General features: G+C 47.7%; 1 protein-coding gene across 1 annotated transcript; it reads right to left on the bottom strand.

The window, feature by feature from the left end:
• Nucleotides 1–759: 759 nt before the first annotated feature.
• On the bottom strand, nt 760–2,373 carry PtA15_17A78 (uncharacterized protein; the record flags this gene model as incomplete). Its single annotated transcript, XM_053164583.1, has 5 exons — nt 760–964; nt 1,066–1,461; nt 1,539–1,696; nt 1,819–1,989; nt 2,089–2,373. The coding sequence occupies 5 exons, from the start codon at nt 2,371–2,373 to the stop codon at nt 760–762; spliced, it is 1,215 nt and encodes a 404-aa protein (XP_053028152.1).
• Between the last annotated feature and the right edge of the window lie 10,113 nt (nt 2,374–12,486).

Genomic DNA, 12,486 nt, shown 5'->3' with positions numbered 1-12,486 from the left:
TTTGTTTAAATCTCAGTTTCCGTCTATTTTTCTCTAAGATTTCTTCTACAGATTTTATTATATCTCCTTTTTAAATTTAACCACTACTAGAGGCCAAGGTGGCTTTGCCCCTGCACTTCCAGGTGTATCTAAGCTCTATGGAATAATTTTTCTCCTCATGGGTAACTCTCTGGATTGAATTCTATTATGATGCTGACCAATCCCACCCCCCGTTACACTCCTGTTAAAAGAACACACCGCCCGCACCAGCTGGCGCCCGCCAAGGCAGTGCCTGGTGCAGGTTTCTATCTCACAGCCAATACCGGGTAGGGGCCGAATGTCATCTTTAAATGAGTATGACAATTATTGATAATCAAATCTACTGCCAGTAAGCCCGGGTACCTCCACCTCTGAGCCTGGGCACCTGCCGGTGCGGGTGTCAGGAATTGGCGAAAAATCAGGGGCGCCACGGGTACCCGGGTGCCCACTTGTTTGCTGCTCTGTCATGACCCTTGGCCATTTGGGTGTATTTTCACTTACATCACAAAAAAGAAAGTTATTTTAGCCGTCGTACTAGTGGCACTTTAGTGTCTCCATGTTTTCAGATCAATGTTTCATACGTAATCCTATCCTGAATCCTTCAGCAAGAACGTCAGTAAGAAATTCAATTAGGATGGTTGGTCAGCCAATCATACTTTTTTGAAGGAAAATAACAACTGGGATAATATTTGCGACTACAAAAATCAAACAACAATAGTTTAGTTTGAAGACTGACCTTGTTTAATTCATTGTCCCGGCAGACTCATCCTCGGCATCTTCGATGCTCCATTTGGCAGCCACAGGGACATCCAGCCCCGAGGTTTTTCCGCGCACCAGTTTATCAATTCCAGTCCAGGCTACCATGGCCGCGTTGTCCGTACAAAACGAAATCGGCGGGATGTGCAGCTTTAGATCGAGATCGATTGACCGGAGTAACCTTTCAACCCTTTATGATCAAGAGAAAAAAAGGGAATGTAAGAATTCGGACTGGTAGAGGTCTCTAGACAAATGATGACGGGTGTAATTTGCAGACGGGAAACGCCGCACCTGTCTCGCAAGATCTGGTTACTTCCGACACCGCCACTGATGACCAAGCCTTTCAGTTTGATCGCATGGTTGGAAGAGAGCTCAAGGATCCAGTGGCGGATTTTGCCCTCGATCTGGCCGAAGGCGGCGTCGAAAAAGGCTCTCCCGATTGCCCGCTTCTGTGCACTCGAAGGATGGCCGTCCGAGATGGCGTCGAGTCGGCGCATCGTGGCCGTCTGGAGGCCGCAGAATGAGAAGACCGAGGGCCCTGTTCGCAGCGCTAGCGGGAGCGGCGCCACCTCTTCCTGCGCCTCTTCGCCCGCCGCTGTCACAAACATCTCCAGCGCTGACCCCGGGGAGGCACTTCCGTCCGGCCATGGCACATCCAGTGCTCTCGAGATCTTGTCAATCGCGAGTCTGTGGTGGTGTTCGATTGGAAGCTGATCAACATGGTTGAACCAACGAGCGCAGGGAAAGGGGATGGAGAGACTAACCCTAGCGGCTTGTCGGCCGTATTCGCCAAGATTTTGAATTCACTGGATGAGCTGACCAAGACCAGCATGGTATGACCGCCTGATACCAGTAGTGTCAAGAACGGGTATGCGAGCTCCTCCTGAGTCTGGGTTAGGAAAGGCGTAAGAGCATGAGCTTGCTGGGAATAAAACGAGATAAACCAGCCGATCGGTCGAAACAAGGATTGTCAGTTATAAAACCTTTTTGCCACCATGGATCCCAGAACTCGACCGCATCAGAAATCTTGGAGCAATTCCTCACCATGTGGTGAACAGCCAACAAGGGTACCCCGGTTGCTGCCGCTAGACTTTTGGCCGCCGTTGCTCCTACCGCCAGGCAGCCCGCCATTCCCGGTCCACGGGTGTATGCAATTCCATCTAGTTCAGTGAGCTTGATGTCTGCTTCTTTTAACGCGCGTCCAATGGCGATGGGCTGGAAAGATCGCGATGATAAATTTGTCAATCTTTAGGGCTGTTGGGTTTTGAATCCGATTTGGCGAGGTGACGAGGAAGGGTCACTAGAGACACTGACGATGTTGATCTGGTGGGCATGGATAGCATGGTACGGATGGATGCCATTGAAAGCCTTGTGGACGTGGTTCTGGCCGAGCCGGACGTTGGAAAGGATCCGCTTGTCGGACGCGACGATGCTGGCACACGAATCGTCGCACGAAGACTCGATCCCGAGGACTCGGAGTGTACCGGCCAGGATCCTCGGCCGACTCGCAAATTCTACCGAGCTGCCAAGACCACGACCGATCGATTGCCTCTTCAGCTGCCTCCCGTGATGTATCGAGCGGAACAAACCCGCCAACATTGAAAGTCGGTTGTTCCGTAAGTGGGCTGGGTAGGTTTCATCGCTCTCTTGTCATGAAACATCTGGCGGCATGAATAGTGGTTATGCAATTTGTGCTCTATAGCCTCAGGCCGACCACACCGGCCATATGTAGAGCCACGAATTAGAGAATACGCACACTGTCCTTGGACCTTGCAGCGACACTGGAAGGACAGATCCATGTCGCCATGTGGGGCATCTCCACAAACAACTCTCACCCATATAATTCATCCATCAATTGTTGATCGGAATACCCGCAAGTCCCTCAGCCGAAAACCATAGCACAATACTACAGACAAACTTGATATAACCTCCCTTGGGAGACGCACAATTCTTAACCCAGTCAGAAAAAATCAAAAATTTATTGCACAAGCAACCTTCAACCCACGTTGGGTGCGTTGTAGGGGAGTCGAACCCCTGACGAGGCCATGGCAAGGCCCCAGTTTACCGCTAGCCTAACAACGCTTGCAAGGGTGTGAGAAATTGAACTATCCCTCGGAGGTGACTGCAGAGCGCAGCTCCAAGGGCCCCGGTGTCCACGCAGCCGCAGAGGCACGCCAGAGGCTACCTGAGTCGAAGTTCTGAAGACCCGACAGACCTCAGATAGTTTGGATACAGGATAGACTAGCGTCATGCCTGTGGGCAGCGTGATTACCATGGGAGTATCCCAGAGTGGTGATGACGCCATGAGACCAGCGCCGGTTCAAACCAGCGAGGTCCAATTTCAGAGCCTAGATCTTTCCTCCTGGGAAAGCAGAGAGCCTTCATAAGGAGGACGACCCAGAGGCCGGCGGCGGCAGGTTTCCCTTCACGCCGGTCCAGCCTGTCTTCGTCGTGCTGCTTTCCCTGGAGAAACACTTTCCTTTTTCGCACCACCCACCCACCCGTCAAGACACAGTCCAGTGAGTGGGGCTTAGCGCCTCGTCCCCCACTCCCAGGACGTTTAGTTGCTGTTTCTGCTCGGAAGGTGTCTCAACACTACCGGCCGTGCCACACAGGCAGGGAGAGACAGCTTTCCCCTTCGACCCACACACGGCTAGGCACATCGTGAGACACGGGCTCCCCTCCCAGAAGGAGGGTCGAGCCCATAAGCCTAGCCGCGTCAGACTCAGTAGCCTGCACGGGTGAGCGGCGCAGAGACAGACCACGTGCCGTAGAGCGCACGGTCTGCGCGCCGCTCCTACCAGGCGCACCACTCTGCGAGCGGCGTGGATTCTCTGCAAGTTATGAGGGCAATTCTCCAATGGCAAGCTTAGAATAAGGAGAAAATGGGTTTTTCCATTCTTACCATTGTCATTGCTAAAGATTCATTTGGTCTAGTGTATATCCTACAGTGTTATTCTGATCAATCTGGACAATCATCACAGGCGCAACCACCACTGACCCCCAACACCCCCTGTCTTTTGCCTATGCAGTTCATTTAATGCAACTTGCCTCTCCCATCCATTTGATCGGGGGTTTCAAAGTTAGCCAGGTGCAACTTGCATGCACTTTTGCAAGTCAGCATGCCAAGTCAGATCTTGAACACCAAGTTGCAAAAGTGCATGTGAGTGTGAGCCTGTGTTTCTATAGTGACAGCAGGACAGAAGAAATTTGGGGGGAATTCTTATCATATTGCAAGATCAGAAATATAACAAGAATAAGAGAGAGAATAAGAGAGAGACAAATGGAGACCTGAGAGAGTATATCCAAAGTTTGAATGATGACTGTTGGGTAGTAACTTCCACTGGCTATGCAATAACCTTAAGGGTTGGCAGCCAAGCTGTGCTTAGTGCTAAATATGTAAGAGCCTCTTCTCACAATGAAACGTGGAAGGACTCTGAATTAGACAAGTCTAATCAGCCAAAAAGTTTTAGACTATGTAGTTGATAGTCAAGTTTCTTTACTAGAGATTGTTCATTTGCACCCGCTGCAGGTTCCTTCCAGTGTGTGTGGATGTCTGAGATTCCAGGAAAAAGCTGGCAGGTACCCAGGTAATTCAATCCACACCTGCCCACCTCTTCAAACCAAGACCGCACATATTACGCTAAATTACATTAGTGCCACTACAAGTGTAGCTTAGCGGTTTCCCGCTAACAGTTTTTGCTGTTAGCGTTAGCTGTAGCTGAAAAACGCTAATTCCAGCGCTAGGGTAGCGCTCCTCCCGCTACACTTCCCAGCCCCCCTCTGTAGCTTAGCAGATTGGCCCTTGCTAACGCTAAAAGAATTGTAATTTAGCGTTGTAGCTTTTTGTGGCGCTAAAAATCCTACTGCGTTCAAATTAGCGGGCAATCTATTACCAATTTCTGGTAGCAGTTGATTCACTTCAGTTTAAACCTAGCGCAGCATGCTACCATTTCAAATGCGCAGTTAAAATAATGATACCACAACCACTCCCACTTGCAATGGTTGCACAACATGTCTTGGCATGCACGAGAAGCTCGGCCATGGTTGAGAGGACGCTCTCAGCAGCGGCTGATGTGTGTGGAACCGGTAGGAGTGTCCTATGTGCAGCGACCATTGAGTAATGTGTCAGCAGCCACATCTGGTTGCAAAAAGGGGTGAAGGCCGGGGGTGATTTCACCAATTGCCAGATCGTTCTTGATGCAGCTGAAGCTAATGCAAAATTTGCCACGCATGTTGGAAACCTCATCAACAAAAAAACCAATAAGATTAAACATGTTGGAGATCCAGAGAAATAGTGTCTCTTCCCAAGTTCCAACTACCAAATTGTCTTCTCTCTTGATCTCACCTCATGTATTGTCACTCTTTCAATCCAATCTCAAGTCACTCATTCAATATTAGAATATAAAATTTTCAGGCTGCCTTTCCTTTTTTTTGTCTTGTCCGTTGCCTCCCCGCTAAGTTAGCAGATCATGCTTATCAATTACACGTTACGTTAGCGCTTAGCGCGCTAAGAACAGCTGAAGTGCAGCGTTTTGGGCGCTAACAGGCGCTACCATCTAGCAATTAAAGAAATAGAAAAATTGAGTGGCCTCCCCGTAGCTGTAATTGAAGCGCGAGGGTAGCTACAATTTAGCTTTAGTTAAGCGGCACCCAATTTTGCTAAATTGCAAAGCTACAAAGCTACATGCAGCGAAATATGTGCGGTCTTGTTTGACCAGAAGTGTTGGAATTTCACATCTCTGTCTCTTCTCACTCCCTTTTCCCACATATGTAACTTTTTTCATTTCCTCTGTATGAATGTGCATTTCACCTTCTGTCCCCCAGTTGTATGAGCTTAAATATCCGGATAGGTTAGGAATCAAAAACCATTAGTTCTCTGTGCCCTTTTCCCTGAGACCCAGTGATTCTCTTGTAGTGAGGAGCCTTCTTCCTCATCACAGCTAGCAGCCAGGCCCCTTTTCCGGGCTTCTTGTTCTCATTCTTGGCCTCAAGATTTTTCCTAGGGCCGCTGTTTCCTCCTCCCTTTGACTTGGAGGCCATCATTTCTTCAAGAAGGCCTGATCCCTTCCAGTTTCCAAGGTTTTACATTTACTGCCTTGGCAGGCAGAAAAACCCGCCTGGTTGCCAAGAACATACAACCTCAACAACCGGGAGGGACTCCTTCCGGTAGCCGGGGCTTCATCTTGGCAACCAAAAGGAAGAAAACACTCCCGGTCGCACAGGTTATAAAACCTTGGCAAACAGAAGTATATTATCCTTATCACAAAGGTCATACAACCTCAGCAACCAACAGGAAATCCTCCTGGTTTCAGAGGTTAAACAACCTTAGCACAAAAAAAGAAGGCAGCCTTGTGAGCCTGTGTCTATAGTGACAACAGGCTTAAGAATTTGGGTGGGACCTATTTGGATTTCTTGGGATAAATAAATTATAAATACAAAAAGGAGAGAGAGAGGGGGAGATAAATGAAGATTTGAGAGAGTATATCCTGAGTTTGATTTATAACTGGTGGGTACTAACATCTACTGCCAATGCTACTCCTTAAGGGAGTGATGCCAAGCTGTGCTAGAGAGTGCAACAGCCTCTTCTCACCAAGGAAATGTGGAAGGATCCTGAATTACTCAAGTCTAATCAGCCACAATTTTTTAGACTATTTAGTTGATAGGCAAGGCTCTTTAAAGGGAAACCTATGTGGGGTTTTTCTTGGGGCAGGCTAAATCCACACCAAAGAATTACTTCATCCACTCCAAAAATGGAGTGAACATTAGTCCACTCCAACTTTCATTGGAGTGAACCATAGTCTACTCCAAATTTTGTTGGAGTGAACAAAATTACACTCCAAAAAAGCCTTTTTTTTGGAGTGTCACCATGATGCACTCCAAAAATTTTGGAGTAAACCAAATTCCACTCCAAAAATATTTTTTCCAAGCAATTTTTTTTTTTTTTTTTTTTTTTTTTTTTTTTTTGGAGTGCACAGATGTTCATTCCAAATTTATTGGAGTGGATTAAGGTTTCTCAAATTCAAAAAAAGGCAATTTTAAATCTGTACAATTGAAACTTGCATGTAATTTTGAAAAATGTATATTCCAAGTTCTTGGGGTGGAGTACCAGAAAAACTTTAAGGCAGTAGTAGGCAGGTGACATGAACCAACCAAATTTAATCCCCTTTAATTTATTTCTGGTTCAGGTTTTGGTCATTGTAGAAACTGAAAACATTTTACATACATAATTTTTGATGTATTTTAAGTACACACTAGAGGCCAAGGCGGCTCTGCCGTTGCAGGGCACCAATCTTTCCTCCTTTCCTGCCAAAAAGCTCCCCAAGTCACCTCATTAGCCCTTCAATATTTGGGTCTCCATCCACTGATATTCCTCCCCCACCCCCCCCCCCCCCCCCCACTGGCCTATCTCAGCAGAAATCAACAGAAATTTTTCCTGAAGCAGGGCAAGCAGGGACTGGGTGTGTCACAATTCAGGAGACTTGAATGCATTCATTTAAATCATGGTTCTTGAGATTTTCAAACTTGGCCTTACAGCAACAGAGGAAACAAGCAAGCATTTCACCTCCCCAATTTGGAGTGTTTGACCCCCTTTGCTATCCAAGCCGTTTTAATCACATCTCATGGAATAGCAGCCACATCAAAACACTCCTCATATGGTATTTAGATTTTAAAAACTTACCTCACCCAGAATTTTATTCCATACTCGTTATTGGAATGTTGTCAATAAAAATGCTGCTTAATTTCTAATGGTATAATATTTGGAAGTTATCCAAGTTTAAAATGGTAGATCTTTCTACACAATAAACAGTGCAAAATTATAAAAAGCCAAGAAGAAATTCATGTATTTATGATCAGATGTATCAATACCACAGAATTTGGAAACAAATTATGAACTCAGCGCTCATCTGTGCACAGCTCAGCCAGCTCAGGGTGCGACTACACATGCAAATGACCGGTCTGAGGGGCCTCGGTCTTCCATCCATCCCTAAGACCGGTCATCGCAGCGCTATACATGCGGATGACCGGCCTTCTGCAGGCCGGTCATCACAGCACTACACGTGCGGATGACCGGCCTGAGGGATTGAGGGACGACCAAGGCGGATCATCCGCACGTGTAGTCTTGCAATAACCGGCCTGTGGAAGGCCGGTCATCCGCATGTATAGCGCTGCGATGACCGGTCTTAGGGATGGATGGAAGACCAAGGCCCCTCAGACCGGTCATTCACATGTGTAGTGCTGCAATGACTGGCCTGAGGGATGGCTGGAAGACCGATGCCGGTCATTGCTGGGTACACATTGTGCCAGTCATCGGGTCTCAGTCCACTCAATGACTGGCGTGTGCCGGTCATCGAGTGGGTTGTTTACCCTCTCGATGGCCGGTGTGTGCCGGCATTGAGAGAGTTGTGTACATACTTGATGACTGGCTTGTGCCAGTCATCGGGTCTCAGTCCACTCAATGACTGGCGTGTGCCGGTCATCGAGTGGGTTGTGTACCCACTCGATGACTGGTGTGTGCGGGCATTGAGAGGGTTGTGTACCCACTCTATAACCGGCGTGTGCTGGTCATCGAGTGGATTGAGACCCACTCAATGACTGGCTTGTGCCAGTCATCAGGTCTCAGTCCACTCAATGACTGGCGTGTGCCGGTCATTGAGTGGGTTGTTTACCCTCTCGATGGCCGGTGTGTGCCGGCATTGAGAGGGTTGTGTACCCACTCGATGACTGGCACAAACTGGCTTGTGCCAGTCATCGGGTCTCAGTCCACTTGATGACTGGCGTGTGCCGGTCATTGAGTGGGTTGTTTACCCTCTCGATGGCCGGTGTGTGCCGGCAGGTAGGGTTGTGTATAAGACCAGAAGTCTTTGATGAGATGAGGCACGGTTAGACACAAGCAAGAAGTGGTGGCAAACGGGCAGAGGCGAAGCAAACCTTTGATGAGATGAGGCACGGTTAGACACAAGCAAGAAGCGGTGGCAAACGGGCAGAGGCGAAGCAAACCTGAAGACAGAAGTCAAGGGTGAGCAGAGTTTTTGAGCGAACAGTAGTTGAGTGTTGATTTCTTATGCAGACCTTTGATGAGATGAGGCACGGTTCGACACAAGCAAGAAGCGGTGGCAAACGGGCAGAGGCGAAGCAAACCTAACAAACAGCATAAGATGAGACAGGAGACTGATGAGACAAGAAAAGATAGAAAACGGACCTGAAGACGGAAGTCAAGGGTGAGCAGAGTTTTTGAGCGAACAGTAGTTGAGTTTTAAAGAAACAAATGAATGGAAATGAAAACAGGCTTTAACAAGGCAACTAGGTTAGATCAGAAACTGCGGCGGAATACATGTGAGAGTATAACTAGTGACATGTAGTAGAAAACCCGTGAAACCGTCTAATATTGTGTACCCACTCAATGACTGGCTTGCAGTGCCAGTCATCGGGTCTCAGTCCACTCGATGACCTGCAATGACCGGTCTTAGGGATGGATACCAAGGCCCCTCAGACCAGTCATTTGCATGTGTAGTGCTGCAATGACTGGCCTGACTCAGGCAAGTCATTGTGCCCCGTGGCGACGACCGCTGGTGCATCGAGGATAGGGGCGCCACCGGGGCAGTTACGATAGGAGGAGGGTGGCGTGGCCGTGGTCTGGGTAAGCGGGCGGTGCAGTTGGATGGTTATATAAGAAAGGGGATTTGGGATTCATTGATCCGCAGGGGATTTGGTTTTGTCCGCCCCCTCCCTGGGAGCCCCCTAACTGCTTGGTTAGGCCCTCCCTGGCTAGTTTACCAACCGGCCCTCTTTTGCTTGTTGCTCCGGCACAGCTGGAGGGTCATCCATAGGGCCTTTGGGCCTTTGGGGATATTCAATGTGCCTAGTGAGAAGAATGGGGCATTTTTGCCCCATTTTGTGAGAAAAAAACACCCCAAAACTTAGATCTGCAGGTCTAGAATTCTGTGGATTTAAGAAAGTGGGATATGATGCTGACATAAGTTTTCATTCCTCTTTAAGAACCCTGACTTATTTTACTGCAATACTGTTGAAAACCACTCCAATAAATTTGGAGTGAAAATCTGTGCACTCCAAAAAAATGAATCATTTTACCTTGGAGAAATTATTTTTGGAGTGGAATTGGGTTTACTCCAAAATTTTTGGAGTGCATTATGGGTACACTCCAAAAAACAGGCTTTTTTGGAGTGTAATTTTTTTCACTCCAACAAAATTTGGAGTAGACCAAGACCGAAAAGCTGCGCTACGCTGCAGAAAGCGGCGATTTTAGCGCAGCGCAGCGGGCGCCGCTAACCCCCCAGCCCAAAAAGCTGAAGCGGTAGCGTCCCCGCGCTGCGCTACCGCTTTCTGCAGCGAAACACCGCTATTTCCTTGGATGACATAGCGTAAGCGCAGCCAAAAAAGCGGCGCTTTCGCTGCGAGAAAGCGCAGCGATAGCGGTGTGCGCTTTCAACCGCTACTGGGGCGCTTTTGCGCGCTGCACCACTTTTTAGCTGATAATTCTTCCGCACTTTTGGCGCTGCGCAGTTAATTCAGCTCAAAAAGCAAGCGCGATTATCTTGCTTGCGCAGCTAGCTCAGCAACGGTGGAGCGCACCTTCTCAGCTGCCGCTGATGTTTGTTCATCAGGGCGGGCCGGACTTGCAATACAATCAATTGAACGTGCTATCAGCAGCCACTTGTGGTTACGCGGCGGGGTCAGGTTGGGTGGGGTTTTTCAAGATTCTCAGGCTGTTCTGGACGCTGCCAAAAAAAACCCCAAGTTATCTTCTCCGTCCAACATCAAGAAGACTAAACAGCCAAAAAAATTGACCAAGACTCAGGGGGTATAGATCACTTTTTTAGTTTCTGTTTCTTTTTGAGTATATTTTCTCTCTATCGCGGCAAACATGCAGTAATATTAGCTATGCTGCACTAATAAAGCGCGAAAAGCGGAAAAGCGCGCAAAGCAGGAACCCAGATTATAAAAGCGGGATTTGCCGCTGCAAATCCCGCTTTTCTAGCGAAGTGCCGCTGCGCTGCGCTACCACGCAGCGGTTTTGCGCTTCTGAGGCGCTTTTGTGGTCCGCTAAAAAAAGAGGAATTTTCCCTCCGTTTTCAAAAAGCTGAAGCGTCAGCGGAAAATCACTATAAAAAAGTGCAGCGCAGCGAGCCCATTTCTGCTGCGCTTTGCGCTGCGCTGCACTACTTTTAGTGCAGCGGTTTCAGCCTTGAGTAGACTATGGTTCACTCCAATGAAAGTTGGAGTGGACTACTGTTCAATCCATTTTTGGAGTGGATGTAGTAATTTTTTGGTGTGGATTTAGCCTGCCCCTTTTTCTTACAAAAATCACAGAAAAAGAAGGATGGACTTGTTGTAACCCAGTTACTGGGTTACCATCTGCAGCTCACTAGACACCGGAACATGAGGTCCCAGCCATGTAGTTTGTTCCATACACATACATTTCTATCACAAACCACCACAGGTCATGAGCCCTCATCTCCAATATTGTCTCTCAACAAGCTCAGCGTAGGGCAGTTTTTCTTCTTTTTTCTCCTATACTTCTACATCATTGCCAGAGTAGGGCCCCATCACATCTATCTTTGAATTGTTGCCCAGCGTAGAGTCATCCTTTCCTATCAAATAAACTCAATCCACAAATTTTCTTTGTCATCACAGTTATGTTGAATAGTGGAATTCAAAGTAGACTTGCACGCGCATGCAAGTCAAATTGCATGTTAACTTGCCCCCCGCCAAACTTCCAACTTACCTTGAGCACCCCACTTTGGGCCCTTGTCTGGCAGAACTCCCATCCAGTTCATGTCACAGACGCATATGCCTTCAGCATGTTCCACATCCCACACCACCCATCCAACCAGTCTTCAACCCTCTCCAGCCATTGACTGGTTGTACCATCAATGACAAAAGGCCCGACCAACCTATTGAATGACCGGTCATCTAATTGAATGACTGGTCATTCCATTGATGACCAGTCATCTCATTGAATAAACAATCATTCTGTTGATGCCCGGTCATCTTATTGAATGACCGGACATTCTATTGATGCCGGGTCATCTTTTCAAATGACTGGTCATTCATCAATGACTGGGTCATCTTATTGAATGAACGGTCATCCTATTGATGACTGGTCATCCTTTTGATTCCGGGTTGTCTTATTAAATGACCAGTCATTCTATCAATGACCAGTGTGATGAACAAAAGTGGTCACTGCGTAGAAATGTCAGGACCCCGCCGCTCCAAGATGATTCCCAGGTAAAGTTGGATGATCTGGAGAAACTCTGCTCCACAGCTCCGCCACGTTGTAGGGCTCTGGGTGGGATAAATAAAGTAAAGCACGTAAAATAATCTAGCTCCGCAAAGTAAACAGTAAAATAAAGCTCCGCTGCATAAAGAAGATAACTCTGCCACAAAACTCCGCAACAATTGCAAGAAAACAGCCGTAAAGCCAGCACAAAACTCCGCAAAGCGCAACTGTAACACATAAAGCAAGTCCGCAACGTACGCAAAGTAAAAGAAGCACAACAATCCGCAAAGTAAAGTAAAAAACCATAAAAAGAGAGTCTGTGGGGAGTATGATGATACAGAATCCTCCCTCCACCACTGTGGTTTTCTAGAGAAAAGGAAGAGAACTAAAAGATATCCTCCCACGCACGCCATCCGCGAACTCCGTTCACACACACACACTCATCATCCGCCAAGTGCTATACACACACG

This window comes from Puccinia triticina, chromosome 17A, assembly GCF_026914185.1.
Source record: "Puccinia triticina chromosome 17A, complete sequence".
Lineage (NCBI taxonomy): Eukaryota > Fungi > Basidiomycota > Pucciniomycetes > Pucciniales > Pucciniaceae > Puccinia > Puccinia triticina.
The sequence above is the reverse complement of the archived record's forward strand: the minus strand, read 5'-3'. Positions and strand labels throughout refer to the sequence as shown.